Source organism: Maylandia zebra, linkage group LG22 (genome assembly GCF_041146795.1).
Source record: "Maylandia zebra isolate NMK-2024a linkage group LG22, Mzebra_GT3a, whole genome shotgun sequence".
NCBI classification, from domain to species: Eukaryota; Metazoa; Chordata; class Actinopteri; order Cichliformes; family Cichlidae; genus Maylandia; species Maylandia zebra.
This window is the reverse complement of record NC_135187.1, coordinates 667,501-690,000: the sequence shown is the minus strand read 5'-3', so window position 1 is coordinate 690,000 and position 22,500 is coordinate 667,501. Positions and strand designations below refer to the sequence as shown.

General features: G+C 46.6%; 1 protein-coding gene across 2 annotated transcripts in view; it reads left to right on the top strand.

Annotated features, from left to right (window-relative positions):
• LOC101482014 (glutamate receptor ionotropic, kainate 5) overlaps positions 1–22,500 on the top strand; it is a 207,728-nt gene that overhangs the window by 183,425 nt on the left and 1,803 nt on the right. For both annotated transcript variants that reach the window (XM_024798395.2, XM_024798394.2), the window contains exons 15-20: positions 9,088–9,197; positions 10,267–10,440; positions 12,623–12,788; positions 14,621–14,846; positions 20,295–20,423; positions 20,868–20,989. In XM_024798395.2, coding sequence (XP_024654163.1) covers positions 9,088–9,197; positions 10,267–10,440; positions 12,623–12,788; positions 14,621–14,846; positions 20,295–20,423; positions 20,868–20,989 — 927 coding nt within the window. The remainder of the gene's footprint in view (positions 1–9,087; positions 9,198–10,266; positions 10,441–12,622; positions 12,789–14,620; positions 14,847–20,294; positions 20,424–20,867; positions 20,990–22,500) is intronic.

Here is a 22,500-nt window from a genome sequence, read left to right as displayed (position 1 = left end):
AAGTGTAATTGCACATCCACTACAGTAGGTGGCAGGGTTGTTATGAAGTGCAGCAAACAAACCTGAAAAAGAAATGGAAAAATATTTAACAGCGACGAAAAGAGACGGAGATAACGGGACAAACGAAAGTGTCCTGAAAGCAGTGTTGACAACTTAGCGACTTTGTCGCTATATTAGGCGAGTTTTCAGACCCCCTTAGCGACTTTTTTCTAAAAAGCGACTAGCAACTAATCTGGCGACTTTTTCTGGTGTTATTGGAGACTTATTTATGACGTCTTTTTGACGTGAAAGCGGGTATCGCTTTTACTCTTAACAAGCAGCGGTGCTGCCGTGGGCACCTCGCCCGTGCCAAAGCGCTCACAGGCGGAGGATAGTCCTCCAGATAGTCCCCCCACTGCTATCAGGGCAGAAGACGTTCACACCTGTGCATCCAAACTGCAAATGAATCGCGCATGAGCGAAGCCGCTGCTCCCGCACTGACTGTAATGCAGTCAGGTCTTCCTTTACTCTTATGCTGTTTTGTGGATCAAGTTTAAAACTACTTATAAACACACACACAAAGTAACTCCACCAGAGCGCCTGTTTCGGGTCACTTGCCGGTCCAAGCCCGGGTAAAGGAGCAGGGTTGGAATTGTGACATTAAAAAACAATAATTGCTAAAATAAATTTAATTTGTAGTTCTAATTTGTAAACTCTAAATGCATTTAGGACGTTTTTACTCACTTTATGTCTCTTCCACGATGTTATTTCTCTCTCCAACAACATAGGTTACAATTAGATTAGCATGACCAATTATGCAAATTAGGCGATGACGTCATTTAGCGACTTCTAGCGACATTTAGGACAGCCAATAGCGATTTTCCTTACTGAGGAGTTGGCAACACTGCCTGAAAGCAAAGACGAGGAAATGTGCCGACGCTGGCTTCACTGTGACTTTGTAGGTTAAAGTGTTTCATAGATATGAGAAGGGCTGAGTTTGGGTTTTTGAGTCGTTAATGTTGCTGATCAATTGTATTTATTTGTTTCATTTTAATTTCAGAATCAAGTCGGTCAAAAGAAAATGTTTACAGTTTCAATAAGGATTCATTTTTTAACGAATCCTTGCTCGGGCGCCTCAGAGCGCGCTCAGCCTCGCTGACCTGGCAGCTCGTCCCGGGTTGATAGACATCCGCGCTACCTATAAAAGTAGGACGTTTTGTCAAAACACTAGTCCGACGGGTCAATCAGCAACCTGCTGACCAATGAGATGAAACCTTTCCCCATGCTTCCCTGGAACAGCGGTCTAAGTCGCACCTTCAGTCGCTAACCTCACTTGAACTGCAGCTCTCTCTGCGTAGCAGGCACTGGACCCTGTGCTCTCCGCCTCCGTGCAGCATATGAAATAATAAAACACCCACAGCACCTGTAAGGCTCATAAAAAATGCATCGCAGCACAGCACAGTGGAGCTGTCAGCACCGCAGGCTTCAAATAAGCAGACAACAGGTTTAATAAGACGTTCCAGCAGAGCTAGCTGAGTTAGCTGCACAGACCCAGACTGAGGAAGCCGCTCAGCGTCGTACCGCAGAGCAGAGAAACCCCACCTCTGTGTGGAGAACAGAGGAAGACCCAGTCTTCCTGTTAAAGTTTAACTTCTTTCTCTCCGCTGTCGCCATGTGCTTCTCCTGATGGAGTCTCGACCTCGCTGTGAGTCGCAGTCGCAGAGAAACTCGATGTGTTTGTGGAGGATTCTCGTGGGATCTTTGATATTAAAATATCAGGTTCAGTATGAACAGTCGGGTTTGCTCAGAGCGCATGAAGCCTTCTTTTTACCAGCAGCTACATGGCCGGAGCTACTGGAGGTCCTAATAACTGAAACTGAAGAGGCACAGGTGCAAATGTTTAACACCAGCACAAGCGTGTCTCATTCTGGGCACGGCTGTGATGGCTGTCTGAGACAGAACAAACCCATGTGCGATGCAGCGTCTGTCCGGATGCAGGTGTTAGTGTCATGTTCCCGGCGTCTGCGGCTCACACAGCATGGAGAGAGGCCCATTGTTGAAACTGTGCTCATTGCTTGGCACGCTGTGAGATCACCTGCCTCACCGCCGAGCTTGAACCGAGAGCTTGGATTGGTTACGCCTCCTGTACCTGCAGCAGGTGGAAACGCAGCGAGCTGGTGCACACGTGCTAGAACATCATCACATCGGCGACGCCAGGATGTAAATGAGGTCATAGCTCCAGTTTAACGTGTGCAGGTGTTGTGCCAAAAAGTGATTGCCTGCCAAAAAGTGATTTCCAATGTTTCCGTGTATTTTTTATGTGTAATATCTTTACGTATGTTGGTAAATAGACTTCGGTGAACAGCGTTTACAAAGGGGTTATATATAGAATTAAAAGATTATCTGTTTTTTCAAGTATCTTTATAACTCTGTGTTATTGTACTCACATTATAACCAATCCGGTCCTTTTTCCCCACTTACAATATTTTTACAGAACTATTGTAATATTTGCTGCCATTTCTGCTGTCTTACTCTTACAAAAGACATTTTTAATGTTAATGAGATTTTTTTTAACTGCATAAATAAAGGTTCTATAAAAGTCGCTGCCAAAAACTGATTGCGGCTTCTACCTTGTTACACGAATGTTGTTTGTGGCTCAATATGACTTTGTGTCATCCATGAGGGAAGCATTTGACATATGTTTCACATATTATAGCCCAACAAGTTACTTATAGCAGTTTAAATACCGGAAATCAGTTTTTGGCAGACAATCACTTTTTGGCACAACACCGGCCCTGAAGGTTCAGATGAAATGACAGCTGACCCTTCAGGGACGCGTGCGTGCTCAGATCCATCAGGTGAATATTAATGGAGGCGCCGTCAAAGCGCCGCGGGCGGTTTGCTTTCGTCCAAAGAAGCGCTTTTTAGACGATGTTAAAGGTCCGTTTATTTCCAGGCGCCGTCTGTGGACTCGCACAAACTTTTACAAATTGAACAGCCGAGCGTTTGCACCTGTTGACACTTCCTGTCTCGCCCCGGCTCCGTCCGCCTGATGATTGGATGGATTCAGACATGGCAGTGAGGCTCTGCTGCTGGCGGCGGCGATGGCTCGGGCCACTCAGTCAAACTGTGAGTTTGGGACCGAGCGACCGCAAATATTCCTGCGACCCGAGAGATCGCGCAGGAAGAGGAAGAGCTGGGGGAGCAGATAAAAGCCGAGCCGGGGACACAGATGGAGGGCATGTTTCTTCTCCTCCTGTGATTCAGTTTGGGGGAGAAGGTGACGCCTGCTGCTGCTTGAAAAATATGAGTTTTCCAGCCTCTGAGGGAGGATCGGTGGCTCTGCGTCCCTGACTGGAATCTAAAGCAGCGCCTTCACTTCCTGTGAGTCTGACAGAAACCTGCTCAGGTTGTAGATTTTTGGGTGAACCTCAGTCTCAGGGGTTAGGACGCTTTCAGGGACGATTACACTGTTGTTATTAATTATTATTGAGTTCTCTGAGGATTGTGTAGGAGGAGGCGGAGCGAGGGGCACGTTTCCTGTTTTAGAGTCGTTGTTAGTTCGATGTATTTCAGTCCTGTGTGAAATATGAAGGCAGGAGGACTAAGAAAGTCTAAAAGCGCAGGTTAACCCTCTGAAGCCCACGCGTCCAAATCACATGACCAATGCAGCAGCGAGACGCAGCCAAGTGTTGATTGGTCACGGCGTCCACGCTCAGTACACAGAAGTGTTTCGGACACGTGATGATGTGCTGCTGTTGAACTATGGACACCATGTTTGTCTCAGCTCTGCAACGAAGCGTCCGAGCGTGTTCAGGTGTGTTTCAGTCAGCCATGCGTTTAGCGGCCTGTTTTCCTGTGCATGACATCAGCTTTGTGGCATGCACCAGTGCACATGAAGCACGCTGATCCGCAAAGCATGCGTGGCTCGGAGGCGCAGCGGCAGCAGTCAGGCCTGCGTGAGCAGCTCCAGTGTGAGAACTGTCAAACATTTATTCGTCATTATCATGAAATCGTCCTCGTCTCTCCTGATGGAGCTCCTGCCCTCAGACACTGTACCTCTGCGGCTCATTAGCATTCTGTCCTCCATGTTTGACCCGGTCCGCTGTGAGAGCTTCGGTGTATCGACTCTACGATCAGTCAGCTGTTTAATGTGTGCACGGAGAGGCCGAGCTCGCGCTTCTTAAGTGTTTATTTAAGGATTAAGTTGAGCGAGAGCACATTTGTGCTCACGGCCTGCAGGCGTGATTTACGCTGTCACAGCGCCGGGCTGACGGGCAGATCCATCGCCTCGATCCGGAGGGGAGCTCCGCCCTCCCGCTCCAGTGTGGAGTGGAGAATGTGAACCGAGACGCCGTGAATGTATCCCGCTAACACCAGGCGTCTGTTATCGAGTGCAGCGGTGCTGATAGATCAGCTATCAGCACCGCTGCACACACGGGCTGGTTTATTGAGCTGAGGGGGCGTTCCCTGAAACGCCGCCTTGTCATGAATCAGAATCAGAATACTTTATTGATCCCTGGGGGAAATTATTTAAATTATTTATGTTGGTGCTGTTTGATTGAACTTGAGCAGGGCGAACATATTTTAGTCGTCACAGAGCAGAGAAGGCGATCCCGGGCCTGCTGCTGCGATTTGAATCTTGCAGCTGCGTCTTCCTCTCTTTGTTTCCTATTCGAGTTCATTGATCTTAGCTTTGATTGGGGGCTTTGATGTTTGTTGTGCTTCACATTTTTATGGTGGATTTTGTATCCTTGTTTGCTTTGTTTGGGCTCATTTGTTCCCTTCACTGTTCCCTTGTGGTGGCGTTTGAGTTTACACCGATTTCTTCAACAGCGTAACAGGCGATGTTTAGCCGACTGTCTACAACATCAGTGCACGATGTGAGTACGTCTGTGTGCGCACATGTCGGTGTGCAAACTCACACAAGCCAACAGGAATTAAATCTCAGAAGTCCCGAAGCAACTGAATACACAATCCAATCGTGTCTGCAGGCGTCAACAGCTTTATGTGCTTTGTAAACACACACACTCATAGCTGCGTGTGTAAATAGCTCGCGAGCACACTTGAAGATGGTAATCTGTTTAATTGCTCAAGCTGTTGACTTGTGCACACACATTAGAGAAGAAGAGCCATCGTGTTTACCCCTGCTCTCCCCCCCCAGCGCTGAACACTACAAATTTATGTCTGCTGCTGCTCCCAATTCATTAGTGCTCGATATATCATCACTGTCATCACTATCATCACAAGTTTATTCATGCAGGTCCATATGACAGAGAATATGCATCTTCTGTTTGTTTTCATAGTTTAATTTATATTTAATTGTGTTGTGTTTGCAGTGTTTTGTGTTGTTTCACTTTAAATTTGTTTAAAAGGGAAAAGCTGAAAATTTAAATAGTTAAAAGTTGAAATGTGAATAGTTGGTTTTTGTATTATATGATTTATTACATTTTATGTGGAGAGAATAAATAAAAGTATATTTACGGTACCCTAGAGACAAAGCACGTACAAACTCCAAAACACAACAGAAGTGCTCCAGGATGCTAGGGGGCAGTGTTGAGCTTTTGTTACCTCGTGGCTGCATAAATACAGGCCATTTACCATTTGTGTATAAATACACAAACAATACACACATGCTTTCAATTGTGTAATTTAAGTGATCTAGGTAGTGTCGGGAAATCAGTTTCACCCCGGTTCTTTTTATTCCTCAGGCTTCCAGAGATGCACCGGACTCAGTAGTCATTTCACAAAACCTTTATTCATCTCATTTAAGCATGCATCTTCTAGAAGGGAAGACTTGCCAGGCCGGTGCCCCTCTGCAAAATCTTCACTCCTTTGTCTGTGAAACACAGTTTTGTAGGAGCGACTGTATCATACAACCCCCACGGTGTGCTGCAAACTCTGTGTCTGTGCCTATGTGCACGAGCACGTGAATGCCTGTGTGTGCGCGTACCCGTGTGTCTATGTGAGTGCACGTGAGTGAATGGGCGTGTGTGCGTAACAGTTAAAGCACTATGTGCGTAGGGCTGCTCGATTATGGCAAAAATGATAATCACGATTATTTTCACTGAAATTGAGATCGCGATTATTTGACGATATTTATTTAATGATCGTTGAAAGCCCAGATCGTAATCGTGATTAAAATTCGATTAATTGAGCAGCCCTATATGTGCGTATATCTCTATGTACGCGCCTTCCTGAGGGTCATAAAAGTCCATCTCCCTTCCAAACCGAAGTTATTCAGTTACAAACTTTGAGACTCCCACCCAGGCATGCCCTGAGGAATTTCCACTCAACATTAACCTCTCTTTGTCTCACTTTCACAGTTCAAACTGGGGGAGGGTCTCCTAGAAATCTACTCCTAAGTTTATGACACACTCAGGCCTTTATTACATCCAGGGCAGTGTCAGAGTCTCTACAATAATTCTACATCCTGTCTAACACATTTCTAAACTCTAAATTAGGCTACGCATATCTTCAGTAGCTGTTTTGAAGTTCAGTTAACGCTAGAAACGTGTTTTGTCTCTAGGGGCCACCGTGTATATTTTTATATAAACATATATTAATAAAACCACTTTTTCTTTTACATTAGTAATTCCTTTTGTGCATAATTTTATATTATTGTTAATAATAAATAAATTAAAGCAACAAAACAACCTGAAGAGCCGAAACCCCATCACTACTGTGTAGGTCAGGGGTCGGCAACCCTGGGCACGCGCTCACTTTGCGCCAGAAACAGGAAACCAGCGGATGTCACGGTAAACAACAGCAGCACGTTTAAGCTTGATCAGCTGTAGTTAGAATTTATTTAATATTAATTTCTAGTATCAGCTGATGTTTGCTGGAGCCACAGCTGTAAAGCTGCTGGTCATGATGTCGGTTTGGATATGTGGTGAGAGGGAAACATGAAGATGAAACCAGGAGATGTCCTTACTGGATCATCAGAGCTGAACAGGTGATGGAGAAACAGGTTTACCTTTTAGGTCACATGGATGAGTTGAAGTTATGAACTGTTTCTGAGAGACAAATAACACCAGGATCCTTTTCTAAGCAGCTGACAGCTGGTAACTGTGCAGGGGCGGGTCTAGCAAAGTGTTGCCAGGGGGCAGGTAGAGCATTAACAGGGAGAGGGGGGCACAAAGAAATACTTTTCTTTCTTATTCTCATTTAAAATATTTAGCTTTTATTAAATAATTTTCTAAATCTTACAACCAAAGTTTTTATCTGACGTAAAATGTATAGAAATCATACATATACCAACAAGACTGTACATCACTGTCACAGTAGCGTCTGTTTACATTGTTGTGAGGAGACCATAAACAGCATTTGTATTTTCTGTTGTACACTTCATTTGCTGTTATGGATAAAAAGTCTTTTTTTGTTTCAAAATAGCTGATTACTATTCGCTGACAGCTGCCAACATCTGTGAACACATATAAGTGTGTAACTGTTATATTATTTATTGCTAATGCAAACATACGGCACATTGACTTCTGAGGAAATTTTAGACAGCACTCATCATCAAAAAGGTTGCCGACCCCTGGTGTAGGTGGATGGTAGACATCGTAACGGCCAGGTAACACGTGAGACTGTAAGTCGCCGTCACGAGGGCACACCTGCATGTTTGCACGTGTACACGTTCCAACCTTATTTCCACCATGGGTCTTCTTGTCGATGAAAGTGCTCCCTCATTATAACGGCTTCGCTGGTTCGCAGATTTTTTTTTGTGCAATTTTTCTTTTTTCTTTTTTTACAGCACATTGTGTTCTGCGTCCTGATTGGCTGTAGACCATTGTCAATCAATCTCATGCCGTGTCTCCTGTACAGTGCAGAGTGCGTTCAGCTTGTCAAATTTACATCAATCTTAGACCCTAGCAGTGCTGCACTGTATGTGTGTAAGTTTCCTCCCAAAGAAACGCAACAATGTTTGGTTTCATCCTATAATTCTGGACTTATTTTTCTACAAAGGTTTGAACTTTGAGAGTTTAAACGAGAGAAAAGTGAAAACGTTCATGCGTGTCTGAGTGTGTAAAGCATGCCGTGACGGGTTTTACAGCCTTAAAACATCCATAATGACTGTAAAAAATAAAGTTCATGGGTTTCACCTGTCGCGGGTTATTTTTAGAACATAACTCCCGCGATAAACGAGCGACCGCTACATATTGATGGATGGCGCGGGGCCGGCACTGTGTCCTCACATCGAGAAAGTCGTGGGTTTGAATCCGCCCGGGTACTCGGGCTTGCTCCCACAGTGGGGTTAGCCTAATTAGCTGCCTGCCTGTGTTAGACCTGTCCAGGTGTTCTCTGCCCCTCGCCCCCTTGTGTGTTGGGTTAGGCTCCACCCCCCTCGACCTTGTGCTGAATAAGCAAGACGGGATTCTTCTTACTGTCCAACCAACCAGAGCTACGCTGTATTGCAAACACAGCTCCCGTAGGAACATTTTCTTTCAGTCGCCAGTGAAGTCGGGAATGCTGGATGCAGCCGCTGTCACCTGCTCTTGTGCCCGGGATGTTTGATTGGGTCTGAGCCACATCACACGATCGTTTCAGCTCTGCCAGCCTCATGAGCTGTTTCTGAAATGAGCCAGAATGGACAGAAATCAGAGCCTGAATAGATTGCCTCTATTACAGCTCCAGTCATCTGCTTTAATTGAGTCCAATCTGGGAGTTCCTGCTCCCCTCACTGCCAAATCCTTTTTCCAGCAGATGGGGGGTGATGGAGGCATCGCAGACAGCAGGCCACGTGATGAAGCGGGTCAACGGGAGGCGTCCCATCAGGGAGCGCTGGCTGACGCTCGTTAGCGCTTGAAAAGCTCGTCAGTGTAATTTTGTGTTCTGTTGTTTTTGTTGTGTTGTTGGAATTGCAGGTTCAAAGTGAACGAGCGCTTTTTGTTCCAGGAGCGTCATTTTCCAAAATGCACAGCTGTCAGTGTGAAGGTGTTTCAGAGTGTGCTGTGATTGGCAGACGGTCATTATCACAAATCGCCGTCCACGGCAGGAAGCTGTATCCTACCCTTTACAGACTGTAGATGAAGCACGAGAGCAGGCGGAGACCCGACGTTCCCGGTCAGGAATGCCGTGGTCATGTGATCTGTGTGTGTGTTTCAGGGTCGTAAGCCGGGCTACTTCTCCTTCCTGGACCCGTTCTCTCCGGCTGTCTGGCTCTTCATGCTTTTGGCTTACCTCGCCGTCAGCTGCGTCCTCTTCCTCGCAGCCAGGTAAGACACCTGTCTGTGCGTCAGCGTCCTAATTTTACCTGCAGCATGTGTCTGCGTTTCAGGAACAGTTTTCTAAGGTGGGCCATAAATCGCTGACGCGCTCTGCACGCCATCCAGGACTTTGTATCGAAACTTTATTTACAGTCGCAGCTTCAGACGCTCAGCTCTGCTTGAGCTGACAGAGACAAACCAAGCATTCAGCCACAGCACACAAAAAGTCATTTTATCATAAAGTCGTGATTTGATGATGTCATCAGCTGCTTAGTGATGACATCATAACGAGCTGCACTTCAGAGTAAAAGCATGAAGAGAACAGCTTTAATCTGTGTTTAACTGTAATATGTGAGCAGAGAGTAGGAGGGGCACGCCTCTTCATCTGCTCCGTAACACACATGTTCAATCAGCCAATCACGTGGCAGCGCTCAGGGCGTTCATGCAGGTAGACACGGTGACGATGACCTCAGATCATCTCTGGTTTCTGATCTCAGTCCAGCAGAGCAGCTCTGGAGAAATGTGTGATGATGTCATGATGATGTCATGTCAACATGGACCAAAATCAAGGAAAAAGGGGGTCTAATGAGGACAGGCCAGGTGTACCTAATGAAGTGTCCGCTGTCATTATTTCTGCCTGGGCTGATTTACAGTCTTCGCCTCACCTTGTGCAGGTGAGAGGCGAGTCAAAGCCGCGTCACGCAGCAGGAAGCGTGGAAGTGACCAACCTGGCGTAACCGGAGGGTGTCCCGTTTCTGTTGAAGATCGACATAGAGTAAAAATATGATGTAACATTAATGGAAGGCTAATGCTAAAATGACTCCACGCAACAGTCGTGCGCTCCAGCTGAGCGTCTAAACACAGTCACCACGTCGTTTCCTTTCAGGTGTCGAGCGTGACGTTCGTCTCTCTCGCCTTTTTTCTTTTGTTTTCTCACCGCATCACTTTGACAGAGCAGAGCCGCCCCGCTGCGTAGGTTTAAGGGCTCCATAAGTGCAGGCAGCTGACCGTGAAATGTTAGCCGCGTGTCTGAGGCTAAAGCTACTCTGGGTTTTAATGTTTCGTCCTCTCTCCCCAGGCTCAGTCCCTACGAATGGTACAACCCTCATCCGTGTTTGCGGGAGCGGCGGGACATCCTGGAGAACCAGTACACGCTGGGGAACAGCCTGTGGTTCCCAGTGGGCGGCTTCATGCAGCAGGGCTCCGAGATCATGCCGCGGGCGCTGTCCACACGCTGCGTCAGCGGAGTCTGGTTGGTACCAGCTTATGTTTCAGTCACGCTTTCCAAATGTGCACGAACATCTTCAGACAGACGAACTTCATGTGAAACACGAGGTCATTTACATTACAAGGTCGTTTATAAATAATGGAGGACAGCGAGGACGACCGTTCCTGAGCGGAAGACGGCGTCACGCGGTGTCACGCTCAGAGAAATCACCACCGCAGCCCGTGAGCCCATCAGGCTGCAGCACGTTTCGCCTGCTCTGGTCACGCTGTGTTATCGGTACAGCAGTGGTCGATTCAGGAAGTGCCCCCAAACATGTTCATATGAAACTCCACCCCCTGTGTGCTGCTGCAAACCAGGGTGGGTGTGGGGAGGAGGTCGGGGTGGATGGATGCCACAGAGACACAGTGAGGTGAGCGCTGCATTCAGGGGTGGGCAACTCCAGGCCTCGAGGGCCGGTGTCCTGCAGGTTTAGATCAAATGATGAGTTCGTTACCAGAACTCTGGAGCCCCCCCGACTCGCCCTCACCCCCCGCCCCCTCTGACTCGCCCCCACCCCCCGCCCCCTCTGTCTCGCCCTCCTTTCACTGCTGTTTAATCGTTTCAGCCTTTCTGTTTATTTAAACTTTAAATAAACCAAAAATATAGAAAATATAATTTTTCAAATTCATTGATTTTGTAAGTTGAAACTAACCTTCCTGATTCCTTTGTAAGTAAGTGCTCTAAGCTCACATTAGATAAGAGTGAGTGTTGGTGTAGGGTGGAGGTTGGGTGGAGGATTCTTCGCTGTGGTTTAGCTGCAGGTTTGGTTCTTTTATTTTCTGTGCAGAGAAACGTTTCTATATTCACGTGGTCTCGTTATCAGGATAATGAAATGATTGTTCCATCTTGTGAGATCATATGTTTTAGCTGTAAGTGTAGCAGTCATATGTACAGTGAGGTGCAGGTGGTGCTGATGGAGGTGCAGCTTGTCAGAATAAAGCAGGTGAGCCAACCTGTAACCGTCTGACTACAAAATCAAAATGTGTGTCGTTACTTTGCCAGAAACATTTTGTGTTGTGAGCTTTTTTTCTGTGTAGAACCGAGTATTTCTGCACTGCTGCATCTGTACTTTGACCAAATCAAAGTATGTCAGTACTTCCCCACCCCTGACTCTCCCTCAGTCCCAGTAGCGGCAGTCAGACAGATGGTGGAGTGATACTGGAGGGACTGGAGAGGCCATCAGCATCTTTCCTCTCACAGCTCTCAGCCTCGTCTGGCACTTAGCCTTAGAAAGACTCACGAGTGGCTCGCTGCGCTGTTCACGCTGCATATTCAGGCAGAGTGGAAGCAAAGAGGCCGTCAGAGGGAGGTTAGCTTAAACGCGATCACGTTTGTAGTTTCCCTCTCGCAGCGTCTAAAAATCTCAGATTCCTCAGGACGCGGGGTCATTTCCTGCAGCTCCTGCTGTGCACCCATCACGGCGTTCTGCTCACCCATCACGGCGTTCTGCTGCAAACGCTGAAGCGCACATGCAGCTCCTCGCTGGGCTGAACTCTTTTCTGACTCAGTTCATATAACCTCAAACCTTTATAAAGCCATGGTCCTTTTACCCAGCGTGCTCGGGGAGCTGCCTTGCTGATGTGTGGTGACCAACACAGAGTTGGCGGCGTAGCTCTGGCGTTTCCCCTGAAACTCGGCTCATCTTTTAAGAAACATTTCTTTGTGTGTTTTCTTTTTTTGTAAATGGAAACGAGATCCGTCGCAGTCGTGGGTCTCGTCTCCGCTGACACCACAGAGTGTGTCTTCCACTTCCCGCAGCGCTCTGTGCAAACACAGCACATTAGAAGTAATCACGGCCTCGAGCCAATCACCAGAGCCCGAGTCTGTTTTCCTGTATTTGCTGGGCTGCTTTTCATTTAGTTTCTGCTCTGCTTCATCCTTCCTCTCTGCCTCCTCTTTAATTCTCTCCCCCCTCCCTAATTCCCTTGCTCATCACTTCCGCCTCATTTCCTCTGCAGCAGAGGCATCCTGCTCGTCTCTGCTGCAGCTCGAGTTCATGTTTAGGTTGATGATTTTTACCTAAAACTCCTGACGTTTCCTGCAGTGCCCTCCATCTGTCTCTCTGCTGCGTTTTCCTCTCTCAGCTCTTAATGAAGATAGGCGAGGGGGAAGAGTGGGGCTGTGCTGCAGGGTAAAAACATAAAGGTCTTCGTCTCTCCTCCCTCAGGTGGGCTTTCACCCTCATCATCATCTCGTCCTACACGGCCAACCTGGCAGCATTTCTCACGGTCCAGAGGATGGAGGCGCCCATCGAGTCTCCGGACGATCTGGCGGACCAGACCAACATCCAGTACGGCACCATCCACGGAGGCTCCACCATGACCTTCTTCATGGTGAGATTATTTTTTAATCCAGCCATCCCATACGGTCATCTCAGGCACACAGAGGCGGTCTCAGGGATTCTACTTCCTGTTAATCTCACTGCATGACAGTGCGCTGCAGTCCAGCCTGGGGTGCAGCATCGGTGAACAGATTTTAATGGAGATAAATGGCAAGAATCATTTTTTACACCTGCAGGAAAATCCAGATTTGACATTAGTTTGTCCGAACAGCAACGGCAGCATTGATAACAAGTCTTCAGTGTTTCTCAGTCAGGCAGCTTTTAAAACCGCAGCTTTCTGCTGATGCAGGCTGATTGTTCAGGCAAGTCTGTAGGACAGCACGTGCTCCAAACTCCCACAGACGTTAGTGAGACGCCCAACAGGAGGCTGCAGGGGTTAGAAGCAGCAGCTGGTTGAAGGTGAAGAAAATCACAAATGGAGGATGCTGTAAAGCGGCCTGAGGTGCTGTGACGTCCTGAGTGCTCACAGAAAAGAGGTTTCACTACAATCTAAACCTGTCTATGCCGACTGTGTCCACCTCTGCTTTAAAAACATGATGGAAATTTACGTTTCGTTCTGCAACTGTGAAGAACGCGTCGTGACAAAACATGAGCTCATGTTGGATTTGATGGCAGCAACAAAAGGTTGGAAAAGTCAGAAACTGCATGTACAAACAGAATCATGTTCCTCACTGTGAACATGTCATCATCTACATGAGGTCATCAGCACGCAGGGACGAGGCCGATAACTGCGAGCTTCAGCAGCGCTGCATTAAAGGATCAGTGCACGGCTCAGGAACGCTCCCAGAAACCAGCGTCTGCCTGCAGGTTAAAGCTGCATCACCCAGAGAAGAAGCCACGTGTGGCCACGATGGAGAAACAGCCCCAGTTTACACACTGATGTTAATGATGCGCATGGAAACATGGACCTGTCCAACTTTTAGAGACGTGTTGATGGCATCACATTCAAAATGAGCTCAGATTTTTATTGACATGCTTCATTTTTTTATTCTCTGTGTTTTGTTCTCAATAAAATATGAATTCATGAGATCTGCACACTTATAGAGCCTCCAAGCTTGTACGTTGGGCGTTCTCTATTATATATAATAGTAAATTATTAAAGATGAGCAAAATAATGGATGAGTACTGCCCTGTATGCAAAGGCCTCGATGTCAGCTGTTATTTGAATGTCAGTAAATCCATTTGCAGACCGACCAGCAGCAGTTTCCATTCACATATGAGAATTTTCAGAATCACAAAAAGATTAAATACTGGAAGTAACGACCCGTAAGTGTAGAGACACAGATCCTGTGTTTGATCCTGGGATGATGTAACCAGTAATAACACGACCAGATTATTCAGTCATGTCAGTCACAGAGGCCACGCCCCTAACCATGCAAACTTTCAGTCTTGTATTCTTTCAGTAAGTGTTGGTTTATTTCTCCCGTGCACTCAGAAACATTGACGTGGGTGTTTATGGGCATGGACCCACTGTCGGAGGCTGCCTCGAGTGGCCATTAGAAGAAGTGCAGATGTTTCACTGAACTGATGGTAAGCTCTCAGCAGAGCACCAAACACCAGCTGTTTGAGGCAACTATCGATCCTTTTAAAGAAGTGAAATATATATTTTAAGGTGTTTTTAAAGATTTGTCCTCAGCAGGAACCAGTGGACTCGAGCCAGACTGCTCTTAGTGAGACACAGGATATAAGTGCATTTACCACAGAAACAACCAAATCAAATAAAAACAGTAGGCTTATGCTGTAAGCGCACACCGTGAGGTACAAACACAGACCATAGAACACGTTCAGACACTACAACTGTCCTTTCACCTTCTCTTCCTGCAGAACTCGCGGTACCAGACGTACCAGCGGATGTGGAACTACATGTACTCCAAGCAGCCCAGCGTGTTCGTGAAGAGCACAGAAGAGGGCATCGCCCGTGTGCTCAACTCCAAGTACGCCTTTCTGATGGAGAGCACCATGAACGAGTACTACCGCAGCCTCAACTGCAACCTCACGCAGATCGGAGGACTGCTGGACACCAAAGGATACGGCATCGGCATGCCTCTGGGTGAGGAGAGGGGAGGGGCTAACCGCGTACCACAAGCCAAGGTAGACTGCCCCCTGCTGCTGAGTGCTGGTGTTAAATAACTTGGGATCACTCTGTTCTGCTGTTAGCGAGGTCTCTGACAGCTCAGGTGATCCTGGTTAACGCACAGTTAGCAGAGTTAGTCGGCCTGTTAACACATGAGCATGGAGGCGGCGGCGTTTACTTTACATGCAGGAGAATCACAACACAGGAGTTTGTTTAATTTTTACGTTCCCTCTCTCAAAGTTTAAGGTGGAGTTTTCTAATGGCCGACACCAAGAGTTTGGCTGTACGGCAGGAGCTGTCGGCCAAAACGACACACGGCAAAAAGCTGACAAAGAGTTTGTAGCACAGCGACGAGCTGATCGCACTAAAAGAATCAGGAGTAAGGAAAGGGCCATCTGCCCTTTGATCTATCGATTAAGGGTGAGGGGAGGCGGATGGGACAGATTATATAAATTATATCTGATATGATTTAAATATTTAATAGCGAATTTTAAACATTGATCATTGGTTTGGGCGAGAGAAACAAACCCTTTGATCCTGTAATATATATATATATATATATATATATATATATATATATATATATATATATATATATATATATATATATATATATATATATATATTACAGCTTGAACTCTGGGTCAAAGATTCAAGTTGCAGTTATTTATATTTCCTGTCACCTTAAATCTTCACTCACAGACAAGTATCTTTGACAGTGCATATATAGGTGTATTATATAGAAAAGACAAATATTGTTTGTTTAATATGTTGGCATTACTAAATTTGGCTCAATGCTTACATATATGTGTAAAAAGAAAACTTATGAGCTGTGATAACTGTGTCTGATAGAATGAAGAGTCGACTGATATATGAAATGTTCCTTTATTGGGTGAGAAAATCAGACCATGTCATAACTGCTGTAAGTCACACAGAATAGATATCAGAGCCTTAAACAGGCTGACGTCTGCTAAATGGGTCAAACTGGGCAGAAAGTAAACAAACACATAACATCCTTATAGAATATGATGTAACACTATAGATCAACTTAGCTCAGAATATATAAAGCATATAAACAGTTACAGCAATATGATGCAACAAACACAGCAGCTACTGATCCAAAATACTCAAAGCTTCATAGAACTGAAACCAACATTTATTTTTAGCTCCATTCTGCTGCTGATACATACTTTAGGTTTCTGAACATTAAACTTGTTGCTGCCTTTCATGGTGTGTAACCTGAAGGCCCTGAGTACTCTGAGTACTTTCTCCCACACTGGAAACACTGGGATGATCACATTATTTGAACATCACCTAATAAGACTGATTCAGCACAGACAGTTATGTTAAACTTTCCTAGCAGTCCTTCACAAACAGGGAACAGTCTGTCTATTCTCTCCATCTGTCAGCTGCTGCTGGCTCTTCCTCCTCCTCTTCCTCACACACTGCTGAGTTTGTCCTGGTGGATCATCAGGGCTGCAAAGCCTCACAGATGATGTGCAGCAGTGGCTCCCTCAGTCTGTCCTCACTCTGGACACTTGCAGTCGTCACACATGGAAATCAAATGTGTGATAAGCTGCAGGATTCAAACACAAGTGTAACTTATAAACACATGTTCATACTTTTATTCCACAATCAGAGAGAAAGAAACAGAGAGAGAGTGCAGGACAGACAGACAGGTGACAGTCTCAGGTGTACACACTGCTACACAACAGCACAGAGAAGCAGGATTTAGTGTTTGTGTTATTACGAGTGTAAACAAGAAGAGTTCCAGATGGTGCAGTGGACACATGTGTGACTGCTGTGATTAAAGCATCTTTCTTTCAGCTTAACGAGTGAACCGTCAGCTCGTTCAAACACACGTTAAAGTCCGTTTGGCTCGACACCACCGAACAGAGGCAGCAATATAACACAGCTCACATTAACAGTGCAGTGGATCCTGCTTGTGCTGTGATATTCAGGACTGCAAACCGAGCAGCATCACTGACTTTCAGCTTGTTGTGTTTGTGGATATATGACTGACTTTAATTATCCATAAAATCATCAGATTCTCTGTCAGATTAAGGTCGACTATTGAACGGCGTATATTTAAAGGCTTTAAAACCAAGTTAACGCTGAAAGTGCAAACATCACTAACGTCACATAACTTTGCTGACATGTGGCCAACAGCAATTGTTTAATGTTCTTCAAGTGACATCGTATTCAGTACTTACTTTTGACAGTTCACTCTTCGGCCGCTCCCTTCTGCCGTCTTTTGGAGCAAAATTATCCACACCCACCGCCGCACTATGAATTGTGGGATATATGGGACCAAGTGTGCACCGGACCACGCTTGATATTTGGGGAAATCGTCGGCGCATTTGGAGTACACTTCGAATTGGGACAGCCGTCGTCGTGTGGCGGTGACGTAATCGCACTCAAAATGCGTACTTCAAGCGTGCGGTCTCTTAATTGGGACACAGCCCAGTTCTGTCTCTGAGTGGATTTTGTTTAGGCGGGGTACTGCTGACACTCTACTGTGGATTGACTAACATACAGAAGCCTCTACTGCCATCCAGTGGTCAAAAATTACACTGCTGTAGAACTGGGCTGCTGTAGTTTAAAAACAGATTAACATGTGTCAATGCAGCTGTTTATTGTTGTTATTAAATTATTGCCTTTTGTTTGATGATGAAAACAAACAATCTCTTGCCTCAGGGCAGGTTTAAAGTGTCAGATGAACCATGACACAGTTAAATGTGACCGGATTGGTGAGCTCCACACCCACAGTCTGTGGATTTCGATTGAATCTGCCCCTGCTGTTTGCCCGGGAGACCCTAGAGGAGCAAAATGCTGTGGCGGGGTGACTGCAGGGCTCGGTCGGGTTCCCCCGTCACCACGACAAGTAACAGAGCAAATACATTAGCAGCTGATCAGGTTATTTTACAGCAGGTCCATCACATAATCCAGTATAAAACGAGTATCTCAGAGACGGCTTAGAGTTTCACCAACCTGCAAAAAACTGCAGGAGGATCAGAGCAAATGCGTAGAGCACCGAGCTGAAAAACAAAGTAGTGAGAGCTGTCAAAGAGGCTGTGTCCATCTTGTGTTTACAGCATATGCTTTGCCTATTGTCCCTAAAGCCAATCAAAGCCACCTCTGCTGACCCACGGCTGCAGAAACAGCAGAAGTGACGGTGTGGAGGGTTCAGTTAGTGTGTGTCTGCTGATAAGTGTCAGCCTGCAAGCTGTCAATAAATCTTTACTGAGGATTGAACGTGAGTCTGTTCAGTAAACAACCTGCAGTCTGGAGAGATTAGGGGATTACATCGTGCTGCAGGGTCCCGTCCAGAGCTCCGGTGTCGCCGCCCGCTGCCTCCAACACATCTGGAGCTCCGGTGGAAACGAGACTGCGGACAGCAGCGGCGATTTGTATAAAAGGTGCAACTGCTCGCGTTGTCGTTGTGTCGCTGTTTATGAGAACATGTTAAAAACCCCGCAGAGCGCGCCGCCGCCTCCACATCAGCACGTTTACCTGATAACAGGTGAGCAGGTGAGCTCCGCCATTAGCACCAGCCCTCTGTTTTCATTCACAGCCCACCTAAGATTGGATTTGTCTCGCTGCCTTTGAAAGAGGAACACCAGCCGGCAGCTCGTCTTCAAAGCCAGTTTAGTGCATCAGGACGCCGCGACACCGAGTGCAGCTATGTGCAGCCTGGTTGGTTCCCACAGACGTGAAACAGAAATCCACAGACGCTGAAAGTTGTGCAGAACGATGACCCCGTCTTGTGTGGTCATGCAAACATGATTCGATAAACAAGATAAACCCATAAAAAGTTTCATCCATCCACAGGCTCTTCTGATCATCTGTGCAGGCTCTGAAAGTTCACCAGTGCAGGACAGTGTTAGACATCACACGCCTGGAAGCTGAAAGTGGACTCAGGGCCACAGCTGGTGTGTGTGTCAGGCAGACAGAGGCTTAGATCAGTCTCGGGTTGGTGGTTTGATCCAAGGTTTAGCTCACGTTTATCCAGCATCAGATTGGATGAGCTCAGTCTGAGTCTGCTCACAAACACGCCTGTTGGCGGTCGTCCGATTGTTTCTGGTGGTGCCTCAAAGCACCGAGGTGACCGTTGGTAGGATTTGATGCTATATAAATAAAACTGCAGTGAACTGTACGTCTGTGATGGCATACAGGCTGTGTCCAGGAGTGCATCTGAAGGAAACTACTTCCTGTTCGGAAGTACAATACAATACAGTTTTATTTATATAGCACATTTAAAATCCCGAAGGCTTCGCAGTAATACGGAGAAACAACATAAGTCAATAACAGAGTACAGATCAGGCACTAACAGACAGGATGGAGGCATTAATAGAACAGAAGAGTTAAATAAAATAGGCATCAAACCTCAACACAGAGGGAAGGTCAATCGTGAGTGCGAAATATCTACGAAGATAAAAACTGCAGTGAAATTAATGATAAAATAATACATTTAATAAAAAGTGTAAAAAGGGTGTTAACTGGTCAGGACAGCCAGGTTAAATAAGTATGCTTTCAATCTTGATTTAAAGGACTGGATAGAGTCCGAGGCTCGAATAGAAGCAGGGAGGCTGCAAATGTTGGGTGCAGCTGAAGCAAAGGGTCGCCTCTGGTCTTCAGTCTAAACTTAGGTTGGTGATCTTAATGTACGACAAGGAGTGTGCAGCTTGAGGAGGTCAGTGAGGTAACTGGGCGCAATATTATTCAGGATTTTAAAAGTGAGTAGCAAAATGTTAAACTCAATGCGATATTTGATTGGTAATCAGTGTAGATCAACAAGAGCCGGAGTGATAGGAGCAAATTTTCTAGCTCCAGTCAGAAGCCGAGCCGCAGCATTTTGAACGAGCTGCAGCTTTCAAATAGAGATGGATTGGAGACCACAGTAGAGAGAATTGCAATAGTCTAACCTGGACGTCACAAAAGAGTGGATAAGAAATATTGTATTTTTCAAATATGGAGCCCAACGGTTCCCAAAGTGAGAAAAGGTGGACATGCACCCTAAAACCAGAACAGGATTCAACACAAGAGAGTGTGAAGCCTTCAGTAATAAAACTTTTCCACTAAAATGATTAAGAAATTGCTCACAGAGAGCCTGAGAGGCCGAGCTCGACGATCCAGGACAGGGATTTATCACGGAGTTAAACATTTTGAATAACATTCGGGGGTTGTGGCTGTTAGTCTCAGTAATATCTGACAGGAAAGCTGCTCGAGCTGCCTCAACAGAGTTCTGGTCTAGAGAGCGGCTCCTACAAAGGATGTCGTAGGACATCTGAAGCCTACCTTTCTTCCACCTCCTTTCAGATCGATGGCAGACACATCGTAAGGCTCATATAGTGTCATTTAGCCCAGGTTGAGTAGCTTCATGTGTGTCTTTAGATGCTGAATATGACTTCTGCTCCTCGTCAGGCTCTCCGTATAGAGACGAGATCACTCTGGGAATACTGCAGCTGCAGGAGAGCAACAGGCTGGAGATCCTGAAGAGACGCTGGTGGGAGGGAGGACAGTGCCCCAAAGAGGAGGACCACAGGGCCAAAGGTCAGTGTCATCGTAGCGTGATCATTTAACATAAAAACATCATTTCCTGTTTCTGTTTGATGGAAAGATTCCTGCCTAGGACACAACCGTGCTCCTCGCTCATGTCAGTGAAGCCTTACCACGATGACACGTAAACAGGAAGTTTTTATCGGGCGTCTCCTTTCCTGTGCCGCCTGTCTTTTCCTCATTGATATAACAAAATAACAAATGACTTTGTCCTCCGCCTTTGCTGTTATTGTGTATTTGTCTCCTCCTTCTGAGGCGTCTCACGCCAACAACTCCACATTTTATGCCATCAAACAGGTTAAATGGCATAAAATATCGGTTGTTTTAAGCCTGGCCCGTTGTTGCTGATGGAGAGCACGCTGTGTTTGGAAACAGTCCTCAGGCTGGTAGACCGGTGTAGGTGAATCGATCTGTGATGTGTCCATCGCTGCGTTTCAGGCCTCGGCATGGAGAACATCGGCGGGATCTTTGTGGTTCTGATTTGCGGCCTCATCATTGCCGTCTTTGTGGCCATCATGGAGTTTGTGTGGTCGACACGCCGCACCGCCGAGACGGACGAGGTACACCATCGCACACATACACACACACTTACAGATTACACTGGGCAGACGTGAGCACTGCAGAGCATCTGTACACTGATACAAACGTGCTCCACAAGGTCACGTTTATTTATGCTGCACATTTCCAGTCAGTGCTGCGCAAAGAGCTTAACAATGTAAAATACCACTAAAACAAATAAAATGTAAAACAATGATGCAGTAAAATATAGAAAAAAAAAGAGTCAATAAAAACAACTAAAACAACAACTAAGGCTGTTAAAACCAAAATGTTAAAGTGGTTAAAGCCAGACCATAAAATGTGTCTTCAGTAGCGAGTTAAATTGATCAAGTGTTTGTGCACATCTAATATTTAAGGGAAGACTATTCCAAAGTCCTGGACCTGCCACAGAGAAGGCTCTGTCACGATGAGAAGCTTAGTCCGTGGATAACTTGGTTTTAACTGGACCTCATGGTTTTCTCTGGAGCATAAAGGGGCTCAGCCAATAAGCACCTTAAAAACAAAAAGTACGACTTTAAATTGGATCCTGTAAAGAACAGGGAGCCAGTGTGGAGACGCTAAAACTGGGGTTACATGCTCCTAACGTTTAGTGCCAGTTAGCAGACGAGCGGCTGCATTTTGGACCAGCTGGAGACATAAAGAGAGGCCTGGTCCAGACCAAAGTCCAGACCAAAGTACAAAGAATTGCAGTAGTTCAGTCTGCACGTAACAAAGAGAAGGTGCAGCTCCAGGGCCACTGCTTCCTTTATTCCCAGCAGCTGATAGACAGCCTCCATCAGAGCGTGAAGGGTGTAGCTGGGGTTTTGGGGCCTCCATCAGAGCGTGAAGGGTGTAGCTGGGGTTTTGGGGCCTCCATCAGAGCGTGAAGGGTGTAGCTGGGGTTTGGGGGCCTCCATCAGAGCGTGAAGGGTGTAGCTGGGGTTTGGGGGCCTCCATCAGAGCGTGAAGGGTGTAGCTGGGGTTTTGGGGCCTCCATCAGAGCGTGAAGGGTCTAGCTGGGGTTTGGGGGACCTCCATCAGAGCGTGAAGGGTGTAGCTGGGGTTTGGGGGCCTCCATCAGAGCGTGAAGGGTGTAGCTGGGGTTTGGGGGCCTCCATCAGAGCGTGAAGGGTGTAGCTGGGGTTTTGGGGCCTCCATCAGAGCGTGAAGGGTGTAGCTGGGGTTTTGGGGCCTCCATCAGAGCGTGAAGGGTGTAGCTGGGGTTTGGGGGACCTCCATCAGAGTGTGAAGGGTGTAGCTGGAGTTTGGGGGCCTCCATCAGAGTGTGAAGGGTGTAGCTGGAGTTTGGGGGCCTCCATCAGAGCGTGAAGGGTGTAGCTGGGGTTTTGGGGCCTCCATCAGAGCGTGAAGGGTGTAGCTGGGGTTTGGGGGACCTCCATCAAAGTGTGAAGGGTGTATCTGGGGTTTGGGGGACCTCCATCAGAGTGTGAAGGGTGTAGCTGGGGTTTGGGGGCCTCCATCAGAGTGTGAAGGGTGTAGCTGGAGTTTGGGGGGCCTCCATCAGAGTGTGAAG